At 35.5% G+C, this 26,099-nt stretch overlaps 1 protein-coding gene across 10 annotated transcripts in view; it reads right to left on the bottom strand.

The window, feature by feature from the left end:
• Positions 1-26,099, bottom strand: part of MAP4K3 (mitogen-activated protein kinase kinase kinase kinase 3) — a 159,866-nt gene that overhangs the window by 104,803 nt on the left and 28,964 nt on the right. For 8 of the 10 annotated variants that reach the window (XR_009054744.1, XR_009054745.1, XR_009054743.1 and 5 more), the window contains exon 2: positions 4,075-4,132. The exons of 1 other annotated variant lie outside the window; for it this stretch is intronic. Coding sequence is in view for 4 of the 9 variants with exons in the window: in XM_057742254.1 (XP_057598237.1) it covers positions 4,075-4,132 (58 nt within the window). In the remaining 5 variants the exon portion in view is untranslated. Of the gene's footprint in view, positions 1-4,074; positions 4,135-26,099 lie in introns of those variants that run through there. One more of the 10 variants, XM_057742259.1, reaches the window with a different exon arrangement.

Here is a 26,099-nt window from a genome sequence, read left to right as displayed (position 1 = left end):
ACCACTATATCATATGCTCTCGCTTCGATTTCCACTACCCATCACAGAAATAACTAGGCTTCAAAATAAGTACTTATTTAGTAATTTTAACTTTTCAGAACATGAATGAGAACCAGGCATGGGCAAAAAGTACCTTGAGAAGGCAAGAGAGATGACTCCAAGTTGAAAGGACAGTTCTGATAAACTCATAGCATATTCACTTTTTCAGTAGATGCAGTTCTAACAAATGCGATTGTCCAATCTCCTGGCCAATAACCCAACACAGACAGCCAGCAGAGGAGGCAGAATATAAAGGGCTAGACTTCAAAATCAAGAAATGTGTTTTATCATTTATCTTAATACATGCCAGTAAATGTTTACGGACCTAAACAGAAGCAACTAGGGAATTCCCTGGTGGTCCAGTGGTTAGGACTCCACAAGCTGCTCAACATGGCCAAAAAAAGAAAAGAGAGAGAGAGAGAAGCAACTAGTGATGCCAAGCAAGGGGGAAATTCATTGTCATTTAGAGCCTTTTTCTGATAGGCACTGCAACATTTTTCTGTTTGTCATGAGCTGCAGAGGACAACTTACAACTATTAGTTACATTATAACTACACTACTCTCAGTATGCTACTTGAGACGATGTGCACTTGAGAAATATTTACAAACATAACAGTTAAAACAATTTTTGCAATTTTAAAGAGGATTTCAGAAAATTTACCTTTATGGAATCCTTTATTGTCCAATGTCATTGAGTATCTTACATTATTATAAAAATCTATCTCTGATATGCAAAGGCTATTATTAATCATTATGTTAATCTTCATCAAAATCTAAAAAAAATACTCTTTGAAACAACCTACCTCAAGAACAAGTATTATTTTAAAACCTAGTTTCAGTGTGGTATTGGCAACAAAATAAATAGGCAATTCCTTAAATCAGCATTGGAAGCTCAGAACAGAACCAATTACACCAAAATACTAGATTTAACTATTTGAGGAAAAAAAAATTGTTTGATTTCTACTTCACTTCATACATCAAACTAATTCCACATGGATCTAAGATCTAAATGTTAAAGAAAAAGTACAACAAAAGTCAAAAGTCTGTATATGTATATAAAATACAAACATACGTATAAGTAAATAGTGAGACTGGCAAGCCTTTGAAAGCATAAAGCTTTGATAACCGTGTCTTATAGTTTAAAAGGAAAGTGGACAAATCGAATAATGACCAATCTTACCACTATCAATTCCTTCCTCCTACTTGCTTATATACTCATCCCCTGCCTTATCTCCTGTTGAAATGAATCAAGACTCCTTGCTCTTAGACTTTTGCCTTGGATCCTGTCTCTTTTCATTTTCTCAGACTTTATTCCTAGAGTTATCTGCATTAGCTTCTGCAACATCAATCTCTTCTTCTCTACTGGTTTATTCTCACTGCACTGGCACAAAACATAACTGTGTCATGTATTCTAGAAAAACCTCCCATAAACTCCAGATCCCACTCCAGCTAATGCCCCATTTCTCTGCTCCCTGTGCTATACAGCAGGTTCCCACTAGCTAACTGTTTTACACATGGTAGTGTAAATATGTCAATCCCAATCTCCCAATTCATCCCACCCACCCCTCTCCTGTCCCACTGGGTCCACACGTCTGTTCTTTACATCTGCACCTCTATTCCTGCCCTGCAAACAGGTTCATCTGTACCATTTTTCTAGACTCCACATATATGCATTATTATACGATATTTGCTTTTCTCTTTCTGACTTAAGAGTGTCATACAAAGTGAAGTAAGTCAGAAAGAAAAAATCACTTTACACATTTTTAAGGTTCATTTATGTCACAGCATGTACCAACAGTTTGCTTCTTTTTATTGTACAGACATATTTTGTCTATCCATTTACCAGTTGATGGGCAGTTAGGCTGTTTCCAACTTCTGTCTATTATGAATAACACTGCTGTGAATATTTGTGTGTGAAAGTTGCTGTGTAGGTAGATACACAAGAGTGGAATTGCTAGGTCATGCAGGCAAATTTATAAACTTTTAAAGAAACTTTTAAAGTACTTTAGATATATTAGCTTATATAATCCTTACAACAACCTTAAGAGGAAGCTACTATTATTATCCTCATTTTAGGGATGAGGAAACAGAGGTCCATCGAAAAAGCTTAAGCAATGTGGTCAAGACAGACTAGAATCAAAGTAGCCTGGCTTTATAGTCTGTGCTCCTAACCACTGGACCATATACTTCAAGCTCACCAACAAGTTAAACATTTCTCACAGGATATAAACAAATTAAAAGAAATTAAATATAAAAATTCAGGTGGCTTCTATGAACAAATAAGTAGGGAATCCAATGTTACCTAATTTAAGTGTATATCTAATAACATATATATGGTAGTAACTCTTTTTATCTCTGAGTGGCAGACAGAAATAAGCTTTTTTTCTCTTTATTTAATTGTATTTTCTTTTATTACGATGACCTATATACACAAGCCAGTGTTCAAGATTAACATAAAACAATTCACTAATCAGAAAACAAATGACTTGATGAACAATAAGATTCTTAAGTTCCTAATTTTTTAAAGGAAATTTTAAGATGTGCTGAATGAGTACTATGTACCAACCCTAAGTTGAGTCCTATGGATATAAATTTGATTAAGACTTAGGAACAAAGAAAGGCAACTCTAGAATCACAGCTATGGTAAGTGCTATAACAGAGCTAATCCTGCAGGAGTCATCTTAATCAAGGCAGGGGTCGGGGGAGGAAGGCTTCCTGAAAGAGAAGGCACTAAACTGATTTGAGGGAATGATGTATGTACACACAACCTCTAATTAGAGACTACTTCATAGCCACTTCTAAATAATTAAAAATGGAGGCCCTGCTTCAAATGTCAAACCTTTAATTTTTTTAAACCTTAGATTCTGTCAATTTCAAATATTCACTAAAGAATAGGAGATTCAGAGAATAGAAAAAGCTTTGTCTTGTGATGCTAGAATATAATTAGCGTATAAAAAATCTGTAAATACCTATAATTTAGAAAGTATTTTTTTAATTCATTATATTTGAGTGTCGTTTGATCACAATCAGTTGACATATCCTTCAAACTTCATCTTAAGCACTTCTAAAAAGTCTACTGATGATCTAAACCCGGGGTGGGCAAACTACAGGCGCAGGCAGCCTGGTGTGCTAAGAATGGTTTTTCAGCACAGAATAATTTTTATATTTTGGGAAGAACGGTTTTTATATTTTAGGAGGATGAAAGGAGAGAGGGAGGAAGAGAGAGAGAACTGTATACAGAGACTACACATGGTACAAAAAGCCTAAAATATTTTACTACCTCGACTTTCATAGAAAAAGTTACCTACACTTAAAAAGAAAATTACTGGATGTATTTGTGCCCATACTGAAAGGCAGCTTCAGAAAGGCACTATTATCACCCTGGAACTCCGTCTAGACACTAGTACACTTACTTACTTATGCTGGGAGGGAGATAAAGAGAGAAGTGGTTTTTAGGAGTATGTAGCTCAGAAAGACATGGGTTTTGCGGGGGGGTAGGGATTTGGGGACAGAATACAGTTGAAGCAGATGAAAAATACGGAGTAGTCCCAGGGGCTTGACAAGCCACTCACAGTGGAAGGTGGCTATTACAATATTAACGACTCATAAAATGTGAGAGGCTAGGTTATCAAGGAAGCTACTTGCCCAAGTTCACAGAGCAAGAGAGTGGGACACAAACAGCTGGACTACAACCGCCAGATCTCAGTTCGGTTCTTTCCAACACGTCACACTGCCCCTCGTCACTGGACAGTGTTAACCTGGAAACACACCACAGACGATGTGTAACAAGTGAGCTCAACTGAGTCCAGAAGGAGCAAAGTTTCCTCAGGACCTCCCTTCCTTCCCACAATTATTATTTTTCAGGGAAGAAATGGGCAAGGTGTCTACAGGTCTCAAGGAGGTGGAGGAAAGAGCAGTCCCATTTGCCAGATGTTGGGAACAACAACAGAAGGTCAACCAAACATCATTAAAACAAGCCTGAAAGATATCCAGTGGCTGACGGCAATAAGAAACACCAAATTTCAACTAATTTACCTGGTTCCAATTTTATTACTTTAATTGCTGCCAATTCACCGGTGTTAACATTCCGTGCCTAAAAAAGAAGAAAAGATAACTGTGAAAAAAGCTTTCATAAAAACTTTATAGAATGTCATTTTAGCTTACTATTTATTTTCAATTATTCAGAAAAGTTTTTTAAAGCAAGAATTGCAAAAGTGATTTATATTTACAAAACAAACAGTATATCCTTCACAGTGAATCGCAACATTAATCTATGTTAAATTTAATAATGGTGATAATAATAACAGCAGAAACACAGACCTTAGTATATGTCAAGCGCTAAGTGGTTTTATATTAATTTATTCACTCTTTACAACAATCTTATGAGGCAGGTACTGATATTATTCCTGTGTTGCAGACGAGGACTTTAAAGCACCAAGGAGTTAAAGAACTTGCCAAGGCCATATAACTAATAAGTGACAGTGCTGGGATTCTAACCCAGGCAGTCTGACTCCAGAGTTTGAGCTTTTTAAAGCGTTACATTCTCTTGCAGTTCATTTAAAGGCTCATTAAAATTTTGAATTAACTAGCTTTAAGCCTTTAAATTTAAAAACTTTAGAATACGAAAAGCAATTTTTTATAACTGTCAAAACAACCTCCCTGCATCTGTTTAAACACACCTGATAGTATAATGAAATAAGGACAGTTAATACAAATCAAATATATTATTACAAGCCACATGTTAAAAATTAAAATCATTTTAAAAATCAATCCATAATATTAGATTGCTGGTGTTTACAACTGTAATTATGTATAAATAGCAGAAATTTTCTTTTCAATTTGTATAAAAATGGCAGTTATTTTTGTCAACCTAAAATGTTTTATAAATGAATCAGAATTTTCAAAATATTTTAAACTATGAACCGAAACAATAAATTGCTTTTCATATCAACGAATGAAGACCAATATATGCAACTCTCTGCTCAAAGAAAAATTCATTCATGTGACGAGAATTATTCTTAGTTGTAGCACTTCTTATTAATAGATTGGTAAAGATCAGTGAATCACCCACAAGGGGTGATAACAGCATTAACAGTGGAATACTTCTAAGAATACTGTGGCATTAAAAAAAAATCAGTTTCTAAGAAGATATATATAGGACACAGCCACTGCTGAAATATAACATTCAACCTATAAACTCAAAGCAGAACAAAGGTATTAAAAAATATAAATTAAGAGAACATCAGAATAAAAATTTCAGGGAAAATTTCATTCCTTTTGAAAAAAATCCCCATGACTAATAAACACTTAGGATGCCAACTTATCACAGGCAGTTCAAAACAGATTCAAACATTTATCTCAAACTTAATTTTCATTATATGAGACAGATATTTCAGATAGTGCCACATAAGTATTCATTCCATTCCCTAGGATGAGAAAAAAATAAATATATGGAATAGACATAAATATAATATTTATATATATACAAATAAATATTATATATATGTGTATATGGAATAGAAATAAAATCAGTGTCATTCTGGGAGCATTTTGTAAGGAGGATAGGGCAGAGTGTACCTGTAAAATACTCAGTACATCACATCAACATTAGTCATAAATCTTCTCAAACACTATCAGAACTCTTTGCCTTTCCTCACGGTGTGGTATCTTTTCTCTGTTAGGCTCCTCCTTGATACTCTGTCCTTTAACCCGCATCTTTTTTAGCACTTCTTCAAATAAAATAAGACAAGACACTACTCTCACCAATTCTCAACTCTCCATTTAAAAATCTTGCTATAGTTTTGTTTTTTATATGTTGAGAATAGCATGGACGAGCAAAAAAACACATGAACTCAAAGAAAGCTAGGGAGATTGCTTGTACAAATGAAATTCTGTTCCCATTTGACCACAAGAGGGCACACTCTCTATTGACAACACAAGTTACACAAAGTGTCCAAAATGGCTGCTGTACACAATGTACTCTTCTAAAAATAGATTTAATAGTTAACACCAGCACATATGTAACAGAAAAACTATGACAGTAAACTAGTGATAAGTAGTTTAATAAAGTCAGTTATTTACTATAGGCTTGACAATGAATACAATTTTTCAAAATTTAAATCAGTCTAGAATTTTCTAAAGGATAACAAGTTTTAAAATATTGGCATTTTCCAATATGTAACTTATTTGACAGACAAGATAATTCACAAAAAGGGAAGAAGAATAACAAAAAACTCTCAGGAAACCTGAATTTCTGAGCTTTTTCACATCACAATCCTTATGTTTATTACTGGAAGGTGTTTAAAAGCATTAAGAATCTTGGTCCTCTGGCTAAAATAAGTTATAGTTTGCTGTCTCTAAATTCACAGCAGCCAAGGTTACACACAAGTAAATTTAAAAATTCATATTAACTCTAATGCTCTGCACCTGCTATTCTTTTTCCAATAATGTAGAGAAATTGATTAGAAAAAAATGAGAGCAAGGTAAATATTATAAAACATTACCATGTATAAAATTAAAAATGTCTAATTCAATATCAGTAACGTAAAATTTACGGATCTGCCCACTGCAGAAAGCTGAGGATACATATTCTCAGCTTCTAGATCCAGTCTACTGCCACCATCATTGACTTGACCACCATTCTCACATGCTCTGAAAGTGATGTTCAGATTATGTCGTTCTTGAGTTTAAAACTCTTCAGGAGTACAACCATTGCTTTAAAGACACAAATTCAAATTCCCATCAGAGAACTTAAATTATTTACTAAATACAGCACTTTTTATAACAGCTTTATTGGGATATAATTCATGTACCATAAAGTTCACCCTTTTAATGTGTACAATGCAGTGGGTTTTAGTATATTCATGTAATTATGTAATCATCATTCCTATCTAAATTTGAAACATTTTCATCATCCCAGAAAGAAACCCCAGACCCATCAGCAGTCACTCCCTATTCCTCCCTGTCCCAGACCCTGACAACTAGTACTGGTCTACTTTCTGTCTCTACGGATGTGACTGTTCTGAATATTTCATATAATACGATCATACAAAATGCAGTCCCTTGTGACTGGCTTTTCACTGAGCATAAAGTTTTCAAGTTCATTCATGTTGTAGCATATATCAGTACTTTAATTCCTTTTGTTGCTGAACAATATTTTGTCATATGGAAATTCCACATTTGTTTATCCTTTTATCAGTGAAGGATATTTGGGTTGTTTCCATTTTGGGCTATTACAAACAATGCTATTATGAACACTGTGTGGACCTATGTTTTCAATTTTCTTGGGTACATACCTAAGAGTGGAACTGCTGAATCACATGGTAACTCCATGGTGAGCTTTTTGAAGAACTCTCAAACTTTTTTCCAAAGAGGCTGAACCATTTTATATTATTACCAGCATCGTATGAGGGTTCCCATTTCTCTACATCTATGCCAATATTTATTATTACCTGGCTTTCTAACTTTAGTTTTCTTAGCGAATGTGAAGTGGTATCTCTTTGTGGTTTAACTTCAAACTCACTAATGACTAACAATCTTGAGCATCTTTTCATATGCTTGTTTGTCACCTGAGTATCTTCTTTGGAAAAATGTGTATCCAATTCTTTGCTCATTTTTAATTGTGTCATTTTTATTGTTGACTTGTAAGTGTTCTTTATAGATCTTGATACATCTCTCATTGGTTACATGACTTGTAAATATTTAATCCCACTCTGAGTTGTTTTCATTTTCTTGATGGTGCACTTTGAAGCACAAAATTTTAAAATTTTGATGAAGTCCAACATATCTATTTTTAGTTGCTTGTGCTTTGGATATTACAGCTGAAAAACCATTTCCTGGAATCCAAGGTCACAAAGATTTTTTTTTCCCCTATGTTTTTGTCTAAGAGTTTTATAGTTTAGCTCTTCCATTTAGATCTATGATCCATTTAGGTCTATGATCCATTTTGAGTGACTTTTTACATGGTGTCAGGCAGGGCTCAAATTTCACTCCTTTGCATGTGGGTAGCCAGTTGTGAAATAAAACATTTTAACAATAAATACAACATTTTACTACCTGACTCCTGTCTATATTTCCAGTCATTTCTTAATTTGCACTTTATGCTCTAGCCAAACTAAACAACTGGCCTTCCCCAATGCTATCCACACTTTTTTGCCCTTTGGCACTTACTGCCTAGACAAATGCTTTCCCTAACTCCCTCCTCTGTCCTAACTCCTAGACATCTTTTAAAGCTCAGCTTAGGTTTATTATAATTTCCCATAAGCCTTTTCCTGAACCCCATTCAAGTTTAGGCACCTCCACACACACACTCCCATAGATCCTGGGTAAACTTTCTCAAACAGGAGTGGACCTGGTGAGGAAAATCCTGCAGATCTAGAGCTGCTCTTGGAAACTATTACATTTCAAAGCTGTCCCAGAATTCAGTTTGGTTCAGTCAGCCTTTTAGAAGCCATTCATATTAGCATTAGTTTAGGAAGAGGTTTTCCTGAGGTGATTTCATGCAAACTGCTGAGTTATCTCCAACTGTCAGAAAAGTATTCCTTGAATGTGAGAATGGGAGGAAATAACATAATCAAGAATGAATCATAAAGCAGCAAAAAAAAAAAAAAAAAAGGTGCTATGTACTACATAAAGTGAGTTAAGTAACTGTCAGTAACAAGTCTGATCAGCTACTATGTACCAGCATCTTCTGGTATTTAAAGCTTACTATTCAGAAGGGATGTCCAACGTGAATGTGAAGAAAGGTTCTGAAATGGGAGTGAAGAAATGCAAAGTTTAGTGCTGGCTGTGCCAGTAATAAGCAATGAGATCTGAGTAAGTAACTTTCCCGAGTCTTCTCCTCTCAATCTAAAAATAAAAAAGTGAAAAAAGATTATTTCTTAGGTTTCTTCTAATTCTAAAAGTCAATGTTTACATCAAATAATGTAAGTCTAAATTAACAGATTCCAAATACTGAACCAGCTGGCTGGTTATATAAGAATCATATGAGTTTAAAACCAAAACAATAAAAACACTGCCACTGATTTCTGAATCAACAGCTTTAGGATGAGACACAGGAATGTGTATTTAAAGCTACTGAGGTGCTGCTTCTGGTGCTCAGCCAGGTCTGGAGAGCTGGTCTAAGGCACTGTGCCATGTGAATTTTTTATAAAATATAAATACCAGCTTCTAAGTCTGAAATGGGTGTAACGTGGATGGCTTTATGAAGGAGATACCACTTACACAGAGGTTGGAGATGGACTGGATTACAATAAACACAGAAGAGGGATGGGAAAGAAGGCACAGAAAGAAAAGTGTGAGCAAAGGCACGGTGACAGAAAATAAAGGCTATTTTGAGTGTACTGGACAGGCCAAACCTCAGGGTGCCTCCCATATAAATACTCCCTTTCAGAGGAAAATGGCTAACCCACAGCCCCTGCTGAAGGAATAGTTTTGTTTGCTTTTCCACAGTTACTTGGACTAGGTATGAGCCTACTACAAGGGCAACCACTTCATAGAAGACTGACAGCCAGGGTGGCACACATTCCTGATTTGCCCAGGGCACTCTCGGGTTATGCCTATCATCCTAGCAGAATTATTAATAATGCCCACTTTCACTCTCAAATTTATAATTAAAATTTTATTTAACTTGGATGGTAAATTATAAGGTCACTCTACCAATAAACCTTGAGCTGACATGAAAAAGGAAATAGGCCGATCAGATTCTCAAAAGCAGGGGTCAGCAAACATGCCTGTTTTTGTAAATGAAGTTTTACCAAAACACAGCCATGTTCATTTGGTTAAGTATTGTCTATGGCTGCTTTCACAATACAACAGTAGAGCTGAGCAGTTGAGATAGAGACCATATGGCCCACAAAACCTGAAGTATTTACTATCTGGCCCTTTACAGAAAAAATTGGCTGATGCCCATTCTAAAACAGCACTGTCCAATAGAACCTTCTGCATTGATGGAAATAAATGCTCTATACCTGCACTGTCCACTACTGCAGCCCCATGCCACATGAGCTACTGGTCAACTAAAACGTGACTCGTACCACTGAAGAACTAAATTGTATTTAATTGTGTATGCAATAAGATATTTAAATTTGAAAGGCTTTAAATTTTTTTGAGATATTTAAATATTTAAAAATTTGAGATATAATTGACATATAATATTGTATTAGTTTTAGACGTACAACATAATTTTATATATGTGTATATTACTAAATGATTACCACGATAAGTTAACATCCATTACCACAGTTACAAATTTTTCTTGTGATGACAACTTTTAAGATCTATTCTTTTAACATCTTTCAAATATACAATACAGTATTGTTAACTATAGTCACCATGCTGTACATTACATCCCCAGGATTTGTTTAAACTGGAAAAAAAAATCAACTTTTAAAAATATCATTCTAGTAGTTTTAACACATGCATAGATTTGCATAAAATGAGTTAACCACCATCTGGAAACAGTAAAGTTCCATCACTACAAAAATTCCCTTTAAAGTTACATTCTCCCCTCACCATGACCTCTGGCAACCATTGATTTGTTCTTTGCCACTACAGTTTTGTCTTTTCAAGAATTTCATGTAAATTAAATCATCATATAACTTTTTGAGAACATCTTCTTTCACCAAGTTGTTGCATGTATCATTACTTTGTTCCTTTTTATTGTTAAGTAGTATTCCATTGTATGGATATACCACAGTTTATTCACTTCCAGTGGAAGGACATACTGGCTGTTTTCAGTTTTAGGTAAATGTGAATTTAGTTGCTATAAACATCTGTGTACAGGTTATAAAAATACCTTGGAGACAGACCGGGGCATACAGTGTGTATATGTTTAATTTTTAAAGAAACTATCAAGTTCCTTTCTAGAGTGGCTGTACCACTGTACATTTCCAGCAGCAATGTATGATAGCTCCAGTTCTTCCAGAGCTTCCCTGCGAGAAGTTGAGATTGTACTTTTTAGCCACTTCTAACAGGTATGTAAATAAGAGCTCATGGTGGTTTTGGTCTGCATTTCCCTAATGGCTAATGGCGGTGAACATTTATTCATATGTGCTTATTCACCACCCTTTCGTGAAGTGTCTTCTATCTTTTGTCCATGTTTTAATTGGGATGTTTATTTTCTTATTGTTGAGTTTTTGGAGTTCTTTATATATTCTAGATACAAAGTCTTTTTCAGGTATATGATTTGCAAATAGTTTCTCCCAGTCTATAGCTTGTCTTTTCATTCTCTTAACAGTGTCTTTTGCAGAGCATCATGGACTGAACTATGTGCCCCTAGAATTCATATCCTGAAGTCCTAAGCCCCAGTATCTTAGAATGTAACTGTATTTGGAAACAGGGCCTTTAATAAAAGAGGTAATTAAGATTAAATGAAGCCACATGGATAGGCTCTAATCCAACAGGAACAATGTTCTCATAAGACGAAGAAGGGAGCAGAGATGTGCGTGCACAGAGAAAAGGCCACGCGAGAACACAGCAAGAAGGCAGCCACCTACAACCCAAGGAGAGGCCTCAGGAGACGCCAATCCTAACAACACCTTGATCTTGGACTTCCAGTCTCCAGAACTGTGAGAAAATAAAATTTCAATTGTTTACGCCACCCAGTCTGTGATATTTTGCTATGGTAGACCTAGCAAACTAACACACTGAACAAAAGTTTTTACTTTTGATGAAGTCCAGTTATCAACTGTTTTCTTTTATGAATTATGCTTTTGGTATCATGTGCAAGACCTTACTTAACCTCACATCATAAAGATTTTCTCCTATGTTTTCTTCTAAAAGCACAAGTTTTACATTTAGATTTATGATATATTTTGAGTTAATTTTTGTTTAAGTTAATTTTGTGAAGTTTAGATCAATGTTCCTTTTTTTGTTTGTTTTTTGCATGCATATGTCCAACTCTTCCAATATCATTTGTTCAAAAGACCATCTTTTCTTCCACTGAATTGCCTTTCATCTTTGCTAAAATCAATTGGCTATATTTGTGTGGGTCTTCTTCTTGATTCTATATTGATCTATTGCTCTTGTGTCTATTCCTTACCTACACCACACACAATCTTGATTACTACAGCTTTACAGTTGTCTTAAAAATGAGATACTGTGATTCCTCCAAATTTATTTTTCTTTTTCAAAGTTCCTTTAGCTATTTTAGGTCCTTTGCCTTTTTTGATAGAAATTTTAGAATCACCTTGTCTATATTTATTTTTTAAAAATCCTGAGATTCTGATTATAATTATAGATCAATTTGTGGACAGCTGACATCTTTACTATTCAGAATCTTTCAATCCACGAACACTACTCTCTATTTAGGTTTTCTTTGACATCTTTCATTAACGTTTTATAAAAACATTATCAGCTTATAGATCCTACACATTATGTACTTTCAGCATATAGATCGTACATATTTTAATTTTGATTTTAAAAGCCACATGTGGCCAATGACAACTGTATTAGACATCACAGCTCTAAGAAGTTTGAACCACCATGCAATATAACCCAGTGTGAAAACGATGCCATAAAGTTGTGCCAGTGTTTTAGCAAGTAGGACCTTGGGCAAAATAAAGATTTGAAGAAACAGCAAAGATGTTTCTTCAACAAGGAGACAGACAATAAAGAACAGAGAACAGAACAAATGCACAGAAAAAAAATAAGGATCATGAGAAAAAAACATATCTCCAAAGCTGCCTTGAGTTCCTGACAACTTTCCAGTTCCCTATCACATGTATCTTTACAATGGCCTCTCTTTTCTTGAATTAACTTGAATGGCTCTTTGTTTCTTAAAACTAGATGATTAAAGATCTAAATTTCTAGGACTATATGATGCTAATTTCAAAAAAGAAAAAAACAGATTGAGATATCATACTAACTTTTTAAAAAGATGCACTTAACAGCTAATGATTGTATACAGACATGGAAAATAATCTATGGCTGATAAAAGACAAACAGCAACAAGTTATATTTCAAGGTTTATTTTTTAAGTTGTTTGGAGTTCAAATTGGACTTGTTCCATATCAATAACACTTTTAAATGGTAATTAGCAGACCACGAATGTCAAATGAACTAATAATATGGATAAAACTTACTAGTGGCGTTAAGTTTGGGAAAGCATAAGGGACCAGGTAACCACATTACCACTTCCCACTACAGAAGTGAAAGCAGTATCTCTAACCCAAAGGTGCTCAAACTCCAGTGTGCACAAAAATCACCTAAGGTTTTGCTTTCAGAAATACGTAAGACTTCCCATTACAAATACCTAAATATGGCAGATAAGAGAGAACAAGTACTCTTTTAAATGCACTGCTGGACTCACAAGGAAAGAAATCCACAGGAGGCAAAAACAAAGAGAAAACAGTAATTCACTGTTTTCACTGAAAATTTTCACTGAAAAAGTTATCTGTTGAATGCATATCCTGAAGGAAATCAGAGTGGTAGGCAAGAGCTAAATCCCTGACCTTAGCTTAAACTTGGAATCTAGGAGTAAATTTTGATTTTTATTGGAGGTAGTGAAAGCTAGAATTGAGACCACTGCATAAAACCAACAAGGCCCCTGAAATGCCACACCTCTCAGTGAATGGAGGGGAGGAAGGGGTGTCTGTCCATTGACAAAGAGACTGAATTAAAAAAACAAGTGTTGGAATCACTGGAATGGGGTTCTCTGAAAATTCAAATTCATAATTACAACCTATTCTCAGTTGAGTATAAATTTATACTTCTTGCAAGGACCAGGAACCTCAAGCCAAGACATCAATTTAAGCTGTTTCTGGGTTAGTGATAATGCAAGGCACCTGTCAGAAAGAGAAGCAAATTTTCTGTAGAGAAACACGCCTTAAATCCACGTTCCAAGAGACTCCTAAGTATTAGTATTAGCCAAATACGAAATTAAAAGAAAATCATCAAACCTAAAGGAAACAAATTACAAGAGCAGCAAAAGTTATAAACCATAGACAAACTTGTAGGAAGTTCAAATTTTGGAATTAACAGATACATAATATAAAATTACAATTCAGTATGAGGCTAACAAAAATGACTTGAAAGACAGGAAAAAAGAACCTAATAGAAATTTTGGAAATAAAAAATATAATTCTTGAAATTAAAAACCTAATTGGAGCAGACATAAAGACAGAATAAACCAAATGACAGATATGAAACAGCAAAAAGAGACAGAAGATATGAGAGATTAATGTACATTTTTGAAGTCATTTTATCTCAGAACGACATCTCATGAAAGAGAGATGAACATACATCTAATTAAAGAAGAAAAGAATGGAAAAAAATTGGAGAGAAGTGATATTTCAAGAGACAGTGGCTGAAAATTTTCCAGATATTTTCCAGACTCATTAGATAAAATTTTAAGGATCTTTTCAAATTATGTGGTTTGTAAAAACAAATTTACCTGACGCTGTTATCCAACAGTACAGATTCTGCAGTTAATCGTACCAGTTAATTCCAAACTTGGTCTGATTACATTGGCCTGTTATATCCTAATACAACATTTAAGAACTTAGCTGAAAAGTTAGGACAAGGGTAGGAAAACAAGTAAGTATGTTATCTCAAATTGTGCATGACAGAAACATAGTACCATAATGACTACCCAATAATATCTCAGTTATTCGAATAGACTTCCTGCAATTCTGAGCAAACAAAATAACTCCAAAAGCATGATTTTTAAAAAAAAAAAAAAAGGTTTGTTTAGAGTTTGTGAAGTGCACTCTAAGTAGTCAGCAATAATGAAAGGGCTAAGAATTAAGAAACCTAAGATCATAACCAGATGTGCTATGATGGTTTGTTTGCTGATCAGAAGCAAAGAACCCGATCGAGTGGGTGTATTGGGAAGCAGCTAAGGGAGAACAGAATGCCATACAGAAAAGGTAAGAGGCAGTAACAGCCAGTGATAACAGACATAGGAAATAAGTCAGAGAATAAATATGATCAAAGCCTTGCTGTATAAAGTGCAGAGTGCCTGAGCCTAAAAGTCTTACATTCACAAACAGCCTAAGGGTGTGGCATCCCATTACACAAATTCTAAATACACCTGGAAGTGAAAATGTGTGATTAACCAAGGAAAATTTTTCAAAGATTACTTAAGAGGATAAGCTGCTGTACTAAGTATTAAAACACACTAAAAAGATACAGTATCTAAAAAGTGTGTTTCTGGCACAGGAATAAGCAAATAGATTAATGGAACAAATTTAGAATAAGATAAAGATAGCAATTTAAATCAGTGATGAAAAAACATTTTTAGAACAACTGTCTATTCAGTTGGGGAAAACAAGTTAGACTCCTTTCTCATGCTATACTCAGAAATAAATTCAGATGTTTTAAGACTTAAATGTAAAAAGCAAAATTACTGAAATACTGGAAGAAAAAATAGTGCATTTTGATAAATGGGGAGTGAGGGTCTCTCAAACATAACATGAACCCAGATGCCACAGAGAAAAAACAGCAATATATTTGACCACATACAAATTAAGAATTCTACACGGCAAAATAATTAACAGAAAATGGATAAGAGAAGATACTAAACAGCAATTGATAGATGAAATCTAAATAATACATATTATTAAAAAATTACCAACCTCAGTAAAAATCAAAGAATGTAAATTAACACTTTAATACATATTTTGGCATATCAGTTCGGCAAAATTCAAATGAATGAATGACATGAAAGGATGGAAAAAATATGAGGAAAACAGACATCCCCACATATTCAGGATGGCGGTATATATTGAAACAATAATTTTTAAAGGAACAATCTTTAGTATCACCATTTAGAAACATATACCCTTTGACCTGATAATTTCATTTCTAACAACTTGTTCCACAAATATTCTAAAAAATGTACATATGTGTATATTTATGTGTATATAAATGTATGCTGAAGCAATATTTATAATAAAACTAAAAATAACCTAAATGTCCATTATTAGGAAAATGATCAAATAAAATTATAATAAATTCATACTATGAAACACCACAGGAAGCAGAGCCTTATGCACTGACATAATGAGATTTCCATTACATGGTGTTGAATTAGAAGAGCAAGTTGCAAGATGATACACTATTAAAAGTAAAAAAGAATACACACACACACACACACACACACACACACAGTTCACACACATACAGAAAAGCTCTAGAAATGTATACATACCAGGAAAGAGAGATTACATACAGGTAACAGGAAGAAGGTGGTGATAGGAAAGGACTCTCAGGTTTTTCACTTTAAAATTTTTTTTAAACATTCATTATTAAGAACAAAAAAAAGAAAAGCAGAAGTGTAAAAAAGTTGTACAACTTTTAAAAGCACGACGACAATCTATATACAACATAAAGAACTGCACATTAGAAACTGAGGATGCAATTCATCTACAATTTAAGCCAAATTATTCAAAGTACTGGCAGACTGTCAATCTCTGAAAGCTTTAAGTGGTACCATATCATGCACAGAGCCAAATAAAAGCACAAAGATTTTAGTTTTATGGTTTTCCATGAAAACATAAGAGAATGTCCCTAAGGCTTCTAATTGAAAAGGCACAGATTTATATGTAGAAATGCAACGTTGCTAAACCATGTGTATTTTCCAGTTACTAATCTTGGCATTTCAAAGTAAGCATATTTAAAGTTTAAATATTATAAGGCAAAAAAACAACTCATGAGACTGACAGAAGGATTATATTACTTTTTCAACGCATTCACTTCAGATCATGGTCTATTTTCAACAATCTTGCAACGCAGATACTAGGCTCTTTCAGTGATTTTTGCCAACTTCCACTCTAGTAACAATTCCTAGTGTGAAGCAGATGAAAACCAGCAACTTCCTTTATGTGTTAATAATATGAGAGGGGCTCAAAAAGGATAATCAATCTTTGATGACTACAAAATATCTTACAGCCTTCAAAAAGTACATCTGCTGAGAATAAGCTAATGATGCCTGAACAAGGTGGGTTTTTTGGGGGGGCAGGGGGTATCTTTAATAAAATATTAACTTATACCAATGGTATATTTTTAGCATCCTAATACAGCAGAATGTTTGTTTTATGTAATTTTACAGTTTTCCTACCTGGAAATGTTTTGTGTCTGATTCAACATATGAACCATGGTAGTGCTGCTCAGAGCATGATGATGATACCACACCAGCAATAAACACTACAGAACAGCCTCTTACCTAGTACTCAGTATGAATCAGGAAGCTCACTTATTCCACAATGACCCTATGAGGTAGTCACCGTTATTAAATCTATTTCATAAATGACATAACTGGCACTCAGATAAGTTAACAAAACTGAACTCAGGTTGTCTTGATTCTGAAAAGTTAAGCTCTTAATCACCAAGTTACCCATAACCAGGAATGTTACTCAAAAAAGATTCTTTAATGTATGTATAAATACAGCTGATTCACTTGTAGAGCAGAAACTGGCACAACAGTGTAAAGCAATTATATTCCAATAAAGAGCTAAAAAAAATTTATGCAGACACCATATACACTTTCAATTGCCTGATGTAAAATTAAATACTCAACTATGAATTTCACTTGTGCCTAGATTTCATTTTTGAGGAAAACATTAGAAGAAAGCTTAAAAAATGCATCAATTGCTTCACTTAACAAATACTGAATGCCAAGCTCTGTGCAGGATGTTCTTTATAATGAGCTCTTGGAGGAAGATAGTCTAACATGGAAGAAAAACAAATGCAGGACTGGGAATCATGATGTGTGCTGTGAGAATAAATGGGAGAGAATCATCATTAGATACTAAAGAAGTTGAGGAGGGATTCTCCAGTGATACAATTGTGATCTGATATTACGTGTAAAACACGTTTTTTGACCAAGATTTTGTACCTTTAAAGTACAAACACATAAAAATAAAAAACACTTTTATTTCCTAATTCTTAACAGCCTGAAGCAAAAAGCAGAGCATTGATTCCACTGTGACAGCAACCAGAATCTATCATTTGAGCTAGTTGGTTCTGTGTGTGTGTGTATGTGTGTGTGTGTGTGTGTGCGCGCACGTGCACGCATGCCTCTGTGTGTTTGTTTCAGTGTTCATTTTTATTTATTTTTTAAGAACTTTTATTGAGATATAACTGACATACAATAAACTGCATATAAAGTGTACAATTTGATATTTTTTTCTTATTAGCAATGTATATATGGCAATCCCAATCCATCCCACCCCAACCCCCCCCCACCCCCTTGGTGTCCATATGTTTATTCTCTACATCTGCGTCTCTGTTTCTGTCTTGCAAACCAGTTGAGTGGGGGGTTTTTTGTTTTTGTTTTAAATTTTTTGGCTGCACCGAATGGCATGTGGGATCTTAGTTCCCTAACCAGGGATCAAACACACACCCCCTGCATGGGAAGCAGAGTCTTAACCGCTGGACCGCCAGGGAAGTCCCACTGAGTCAGTGTTAAGAGCAGACATGATACTAGTAGTTCAGCCACACACTGATGAAATTAATCAACTTTCTAGCATTCTGACACTCATTAAAAAAAAAAAAAAGCTGATGCCATTGTTTCCATTCAAGAAATAATACCAACTCATAAAGAAGTACTACTATCATAACATGCAATAAAGTCACCTGCACGGGGCTCTCAATGTGTGAAAAATATGCAGAAATTAAGAGTAGAAACTAATAACTTGATGTTGAAAAATCTAAAACAAGTACCTAAAAAGTGGATTTTACCAAACAACTCCTCCCACTCCCCTGTCACACACACACATTTTTAACTCATAATTGTTTTAACCAGGCTGTAGTGTAAGTAGCTTTTTCCATTACCTAATGATACTGGCTTTGGTTTACTTTGTCAATCAATACAGTCAACCGTCACGTTTTCACTAACCATTGAAAAATGAATGAGCAATAATTACCAAGAAAACTCTGAAAAAGATGAGCAAACAACTCTAATAGATATTAAGGCATATTTTATAAAGCCTCAAGAGTTAAAACAGTGTAGAAGTGGCAAATGAATGGACAGACCAAAGGGACAAAATAAAAAGTCCAGAAACAGTGATATAGTTTCCAGAAACAGAGAAACAATCTGATAGAAAAATGGAAAGATTACATTAAAAAAAATATAAATAAGGTAACAAACACATAAAATCCTTAACCTAATTCATGAAAACAGAAATGAGACAGCATTTCTTATCAGAGGCAAAAGCTGATCTAAGTCCAAACGCTCTCTCATCAAGCTGTGGAAAATCAGGTGCTCCAAGGATCCTCAGGCACTGCTGGTGGAAATGCAAAATGTACAACCCTTATGTGAAGAGACTAGGATAATACTTATCAAAATTACCAATGCATTTACCCTTTCACCTAGCAAACACATTTCTAGGAATCTAAACAAGACACCCACACACATATGAAATAATAGAGGAACAAGGTTATTCACTACCAAATTGTAATAAAAAGATGGAACACATTCAAGTGCTCAGCAACAGAGGACAGGCTGAATAAACTATGGCACATACACACAACTGAATACTAATGCAGTCAAAAATTTAAAATAAAAAAAAAAGGAAGATCTTATTGTATGAATATGGAGGGAGCTCCAAGGTATAAAATGAAAAACAAAACAATAAAGTGAAAAATATCAGTATGTTACCTTTTGAGTAAAAGGAGGAGGAAAACAAGAATATATATATTTGAATTAGCTGTTTGCATAAAGAAAGTCTGAAAGAATAAACAGAAATTTGTAAAGATAGTTATATGTAATTGGCTAGGGAGAACCAGTAGATAGGGATGGGTAGGAGCAAGACTTCTCAGGGTATGTACATTTTTTAAAACAGCATTTTGATTTTGAACCGTGTAAATTAAAAATTCCCTATTCAAAATACTATAAGTTAACAATTACACTTGAAATAAAGAGATAAAAAGAAATTGGTGACCTGGTTAATTCAAAAAGATACATGTACCACAACGTTCACTGTAGCATTATTTACAATAGCCAGGACACGGAAGCAACCTAAATATCCACTGACAGATGAATGGATAAAGAAGATGTGGCGTGTATATACAATGGAATATTACTCAGCAATAAAACAGAATGAAGTTGAGTTATTTGTAGTGAGGTGGGTGGATCCAGAGTCTGTCATACAGAGTGAAGTAAGTCAGAGAAGAATAAATACCATATGCTAACCCATACATGGAATCTAGAAAAATGGTATTGATGAACTCAGTGGTAGAGGAAGAATAAAGACACAGAGGTAGAGAACAGACTTGAGGACATGGGGAGGTAGGGAAGGAGAAGCTGGAACAAAGTGAAAGAGGAGTATTGACATTTATACACTACCAAATGTAAAACAGACAGCTAGTGCGGAGCAACTGCCTAACACAGGGAGATCACTTTGATGATTGCTGATGACCTAGAGGGGTGGGATAGGAAGAGTGGGAGGGAGGCTCGGGAGGGAGGCTCAAGAAGGAGGGGATATGGGGATATATGTATGAATATAGCTGATTCACTCTGTTGTACAGTGGAAGTGGCACAACAGTGTAAAGCTATTACACTCCAATAAAAATCGGGGGAAAAAAAAGAAAAAAAAATTGGTGACCTGGTTAATGTCAAAAAAATTTACTGGACCATGGTGTAAGCCTTTCTTCTGAGTGATGTTTATTTATTCAATTTTTTAAAATTAATTTATTTATTGGCTGCACTGGGTCTTCATTGCTGTGTGTGGGCTTTCTCTAGCTGCAGTGAACAGGGGTTACTCTTCGTTGCGGTGGCTTCTCTTGTTGCAGAGCACGGGCTCTAGGCGCGTGGGCTTTAGTAGTTGTGGCACGTGGGCTCAGTAGTTGTGACACACGGGCTTAGTTGTTCCACAGTATGTGGGATCTTCATAGACCAGGGATAGAACTCATGTCCCCTGCACTGGCAGGCAGATTCTCAACCACTGCGCAACCAGGGAACTCCCCCTGCATGATATTTAAAGGAATAACTAAAATGGCATTAATACTAGTCACTGTGTGAAACATCAATATCACAAACATACCCACACTTGTCTGTATGCTCATACCAAATTTCAAAGCAATCTATTAAATCCAGAGGACATCTTGCACTTTGAAAACTCATGCTGAGACACAGCTGCACTTTACATGTCAATAAGAAGTATAACAGCAAACCCTTGGGACAGGCAGTAAATAGTTCTGAAGACAGAGACAAAGGTTTTATTTATTTTTTATACAGTTATCGGAGTATAATTGCTTTACAATGTTGTGTTAGTTTCTGCTACACAATAAAGTGAATCAGCTATATGTATACATTTATCCCCATATCTCCTCCTTCTTGAGCCTCCCTCCCCCCCTTCCCCATCCCACCCCTCTAGGTCTTCAGGTTTTAGTAACAGCCAGCGCAGTGCAGGTCGGGCTGGGATTATGCTAAAACTGGCAGGGTGGAGGTGGTAAGCGGCAGCATCCAGTCCAGTGAAGGAATGAAAGCATGCGGAAAGGCCACTTCCAGTATCTGCCAGTCTCTTCTCCCAAAGAGAACAAAAAAAGGACATGGAAACCATCTTGCTTCCGTCTTTGGGGTGCTTGGGAGTTTTGTTTAGGACCAGAAAGAGAGGAAAGAAAAGTCTGCATTTAGCACCTCACTAGCATCAGTGAAAGCGGTTCACTTTAAAACTATTTTAGGGACTAATGAGTGAAACGAAAGGTCAGATGAAAGGGCTATCGTCTAGTAAAGGCTGCCCCAGCTGCCTAGGATCAGGGTCAGATAAGCCTGGCAATGACTTCCAGAGAATCAGAATCTAAGTCGCAGCCACATCACTTAGAGTAATCTGAGTACGTGCATAGAACTGTACCAAAAATCTAAGGGCTCCTGTTACAAGCATACGTTTTAGTGTTTATTAGAAGAGACTGCTCTAAGTAGGATCTTTGTTCTTGTATCTAAGATCTAACTGGGCAAATAATATTTATATGGAGGAGGGTTTAATCTGATAAAAAAGGTATTTTATATTTCTGGGAACTTTTAAAGGCATGTTCACAAAAACAAAAACAAGCTGGTGAGTTTAGAAACAAGAACTCAATCCTGTGACAACACAAGCAGACAATTTATCCAGACCCGTCTTCAAAGTTCAAAACCCATATAACCAATTAGACAATGCCACTTGTCCCCCACAGACCTCAAATTCAACACCTCCCCTCTCCCCAAATTCTGCTATTCCTCAGGTGTAATGATACTGTACAATATCATCCAAGCCAGGGTCCTACAACCCAACACCTTAACCCTCCTCTGACACACTCTACCTCTCCACTCAAAGGATTATAAATGTCTGCTGAATCTTTTACTGCTCCGTTTCCACTCCTTGTACTCTGGGGTTCTGGCCACCATCACCTCTTCTCTAGAATGCTGTGACTATCCCCAACCTGGACTCTGTCTTGACTTTTACAATCCATGCATCTAGCAGGCTTTCACTTTTATTAGCATAAATTGCTCATAATATTCCCTTATGAGTTTTAAAATTTCTGCTATAGTGGCAGGTATGACCTCTTTTTTTCCTTAATAATAATCATCAATAAATACTATGTATGCCTACTCTTTCATTTCTCAGGTGATCTTATCAGAAACTAGTCTTTTTTACATGTCTTTTCAAATATCCAGCTTTAGGTTTTACTGATCAGTTCTCTCTCTCTCCTTTTTCTATTTAATTTCTGTCCCTCCTTTTTGTTTACACGTCTTCCAGTGCCTACGACTCTGTTCTTTTTCTAATTCTTGGGGTGAATGCTTATTTTTTGTTCTTTTTTTTTAATAAATAAATTAGCAACTGTACATTATCTATCTATCCTGCTTTATCTACCCACAGTTTTGATAATTTTTCACTGACAAGATTACTGTGTAATTCTCATTGTGGTTTCTCCTTTAACTAATGAGTAACAAAGCAGTTTTCTAGCTTCCAAAAGTATGGTACCTGGCCAAGACAGAGCAGCCAGGACCAGTTTTACACTTCCCTCTGAAAAAAACTAAAAAAGTAAAATCTTAAACAACGATTTTAGACATTGAACATCAGAACAGAAAACTACAGTGATTCCTAAAAAGAGAAAAACAAAACCCTACAGAGCTCTACAACTGTCCCAGCTTCTAGCCTAATTTTCAGGCCTCACTGCAGGGAAGGGAAACCCAGATGGAGTCTTATGGTATTCTTGAGTTGAGGAGATGGTATTCCTGAGTTGAGGTATTCCTGAGCTGGGAACTCAGGAAAACCAAGGCAGCCAGAATTCATAGCACAAGTACCCGAGAGAGAACTGCACAGAGAAACAGCTTCAGAGATCTGTAGAAAGTTCATCTTCATCTCAGTACTGATCCCCAGTACATGAGGCCTAAAACAGAACTACCAGAAAGGAGAAGAGAGAAAAACTCCCAAAGCTCATTAAGGGCCAGGAATAGTTCATGTTCCCACTAGTAGAAAACCTGATAATTTACATTAAGAGGCAATGGGTAAAAGTACTCAGAAAGATATTACCTCAGTATTGGGAAAAATTAGCCCTAAGCTACAGGCTACTCTGTTCCCACCTAACAGCTTGAAAACAAACCTCAAAAGGATCTGTTTCCAAAGTAACTTCACTGCACCACAGAATAAAGCTCAAGAACACAAATAAGAACACAAAAACATCCTACACTCTTGAGGCAAAACTCACGTCTAGAATCCAGTAAAAATTACTAAGCACATAAAGAAGTAGGAAAGTACAGCCCATGAAATGAGAAGGAAAATCGATAAAAAACAGTCAAGAAAACAATTAGTAGACAAGGACATTAAGATAATAAACACTTTATTAGGATAGTAAAGGACAAAAAAATAATAAAATAGTATAACTAAATTCCATATGTAAAAGAAAGCAAAGATCTAGCAAGTAACTACAAACATGGAATATGAAAAAGATGCAAATGATGCTAAAAGATGAAAACTAAAATAACTGAGGTAAAATATATACTGCCTAGAGTAACAGCAGATTAGACACCATGGATGAAAAGATTAATGAACTTGAAAAAATAGCAAATATAAACTACGCAAAATGAAATACAGAGTGAAAAAAGACTGGAATAAAATATTCAGAGTATCAGTTAGTTGTGAGACAACTTCAAGCAAACTAATAATAGGTTATCAGAAAAAATTTTTTTAATAATGGTCAAATTTTCCCCAAATTTGATGAAAACTATAAATCCACAGATCCAAGAAAACTTAATTAACTCCCAGCACAAGAAACATGCAGAAAAACAGTCAAGCACATCATAATCAAATTGAACTGAGATCAAAGACACATAAAGAAACCTTCAGGGGTGAGGGGAGCCTTCTAAATTAGATTGTAGAGGTGGCTGCACAACTGCATAAATTTACTAGAAATCAGACTGTGACACAGCGCTGGGTAATCTTTATGGTCTGTATGCTATACCTCAACAAAGCTGAAAAATGATTTCAAAAAATACTTTGGGGACTTCCTAGGTGGCGCAGTGGGTAAGAATCCGCCTGCCAATGCAGGGGACACGGGTTCAATCCCTGCCCCAGGAGGATAGCACATGTCGCGGAGCATCTGGGCCCGTGCGCCACAGCTATTGAGCCTGTGCTCTAGAGCCCATGAGCCATAACTATGGAGCCCATGTGCCGCAACTACTGAAGCCCATGCACCTGGAGCCCATGCTCTGCAACAAGACAGGCCACCACAATGAGAAGCCCGCGCATCACAAGGAAAAGCAGCCCCCACTCGCCGCAGCTAGAGAGAGCCCATGTGCAGCAACGAAGACCCAACACAGCCAATTAAATAAATAAATAAATAAATAAATAAATTTATTTAAAAAAAAATACTTTGGAAGAAATCACAAGAGATAACCTTAGTAACCTTGAGTTTGGCAAATATTTCTTAAATAAAATAAAAAGAGCATGAATAAGAACCAGGAATGAATAAACAAACTGCCTCGTATCCCTACAGTGAAACACTACTCAGCAACAAAAAGGAATAATGACACACTCAGCAACATGGATAAATGTCACAATAATTAAGGTAAGTAAAAGAAGGTGGACAAAATAGTACATACTCTATGATTCCATGTATATAAAATTCTAGAAACTGCAAACTAACCTAAACCGAGAGCAGATCAGTGGTTGCCTGGGGACTAGTTAGGGGTGAGAAAGGTTAGGGGCAAGAAAGGTTAGGGGCAAGAAAGATTACATGGGGGCACAAAGAAACTTTTGAGGGTTATGGATATGTTTATTAAATATTCTGATTGCTCTCATGGCTTCATGGGTATATACATATATCAAAACCTACCAAATCATACAATTTAAATATGTGCAAGCTACTGTATGTCAATTATACCTCCATAAAGCATTGTTTAAAAAGGGGAAAAGAAACTCAAAGACCATTTCCACACTGTAACTTTTCTTGGTATCCTCATGCAGAATTTGTATTCTTATCACACCGCAGAACTTAAAATTTACTTCTAAAGTAAAATCATACTGTTGTTATGCTTATTTGTATGTCTGTCTTCCCTGGTAAGGCTATGAGCTCTTGGACTGTCTTATTCATATGTTTATACCCAGGACCTAGTAGAGTAGTGCTTATACATAATAAGTGCACAATACATATACAATTAGTTGAATTTCTATTTAATTTTTAAAAACTAAATGCAGACTCTTGAGTAAATAGAATTGAAGGCATGAAAATAGCTACAGGATGTGGAATCTCAACAAAAATCTACTTGAAGTTGTCGTCAGTACCTCAGTATAAAGTTAGCCAGTTTGTAAATTTCTCCAGAAAAATTTAGTATGCAGAGAGCAGAAATCAGGAGAAAAAAATAAAATATAGTAGACACTGAGAACTAAGGAAGACACAATAATTTAACATTGTGGGCAGAAGAAACAAATAGGTCTGTTTAAATGACTATTTACCTAGTACTATAATAAATGTAAAGATGGACCTCTAATTCACAGGCCCTAAGATAAGGACAGTGGAGTTAAGGGAAGAAATAGCTTTATGAGGGTCAATAGTGCTTAAGCGGACAGTTTCTAAGTGCCAATTTCAACAACGCACTGAAAATAGCAGAAAGGGATTCCAACTGTTAAAGGTACTTTGAA

Source organism: Hippopotamus amphibius, chromosome 7 (assembly GCF_030028045.1).
Source record: "Hippopotamus amphibius kiboko isolate mHipAmp2 chromosome 7, mHipAmp2.hap2, whole genome shotgun sequence".
NCBI lineage: Eukaryota > Metazoa > Chordata > Mammalia > Artiodactyla > Hippopotamidae > Hippopotamus > Hippopotamus amphibius.
Note: the sequence above shows the minus strand (reverse complement) of the source record. Positions and strands in the feature narration are given on the sequence as shown.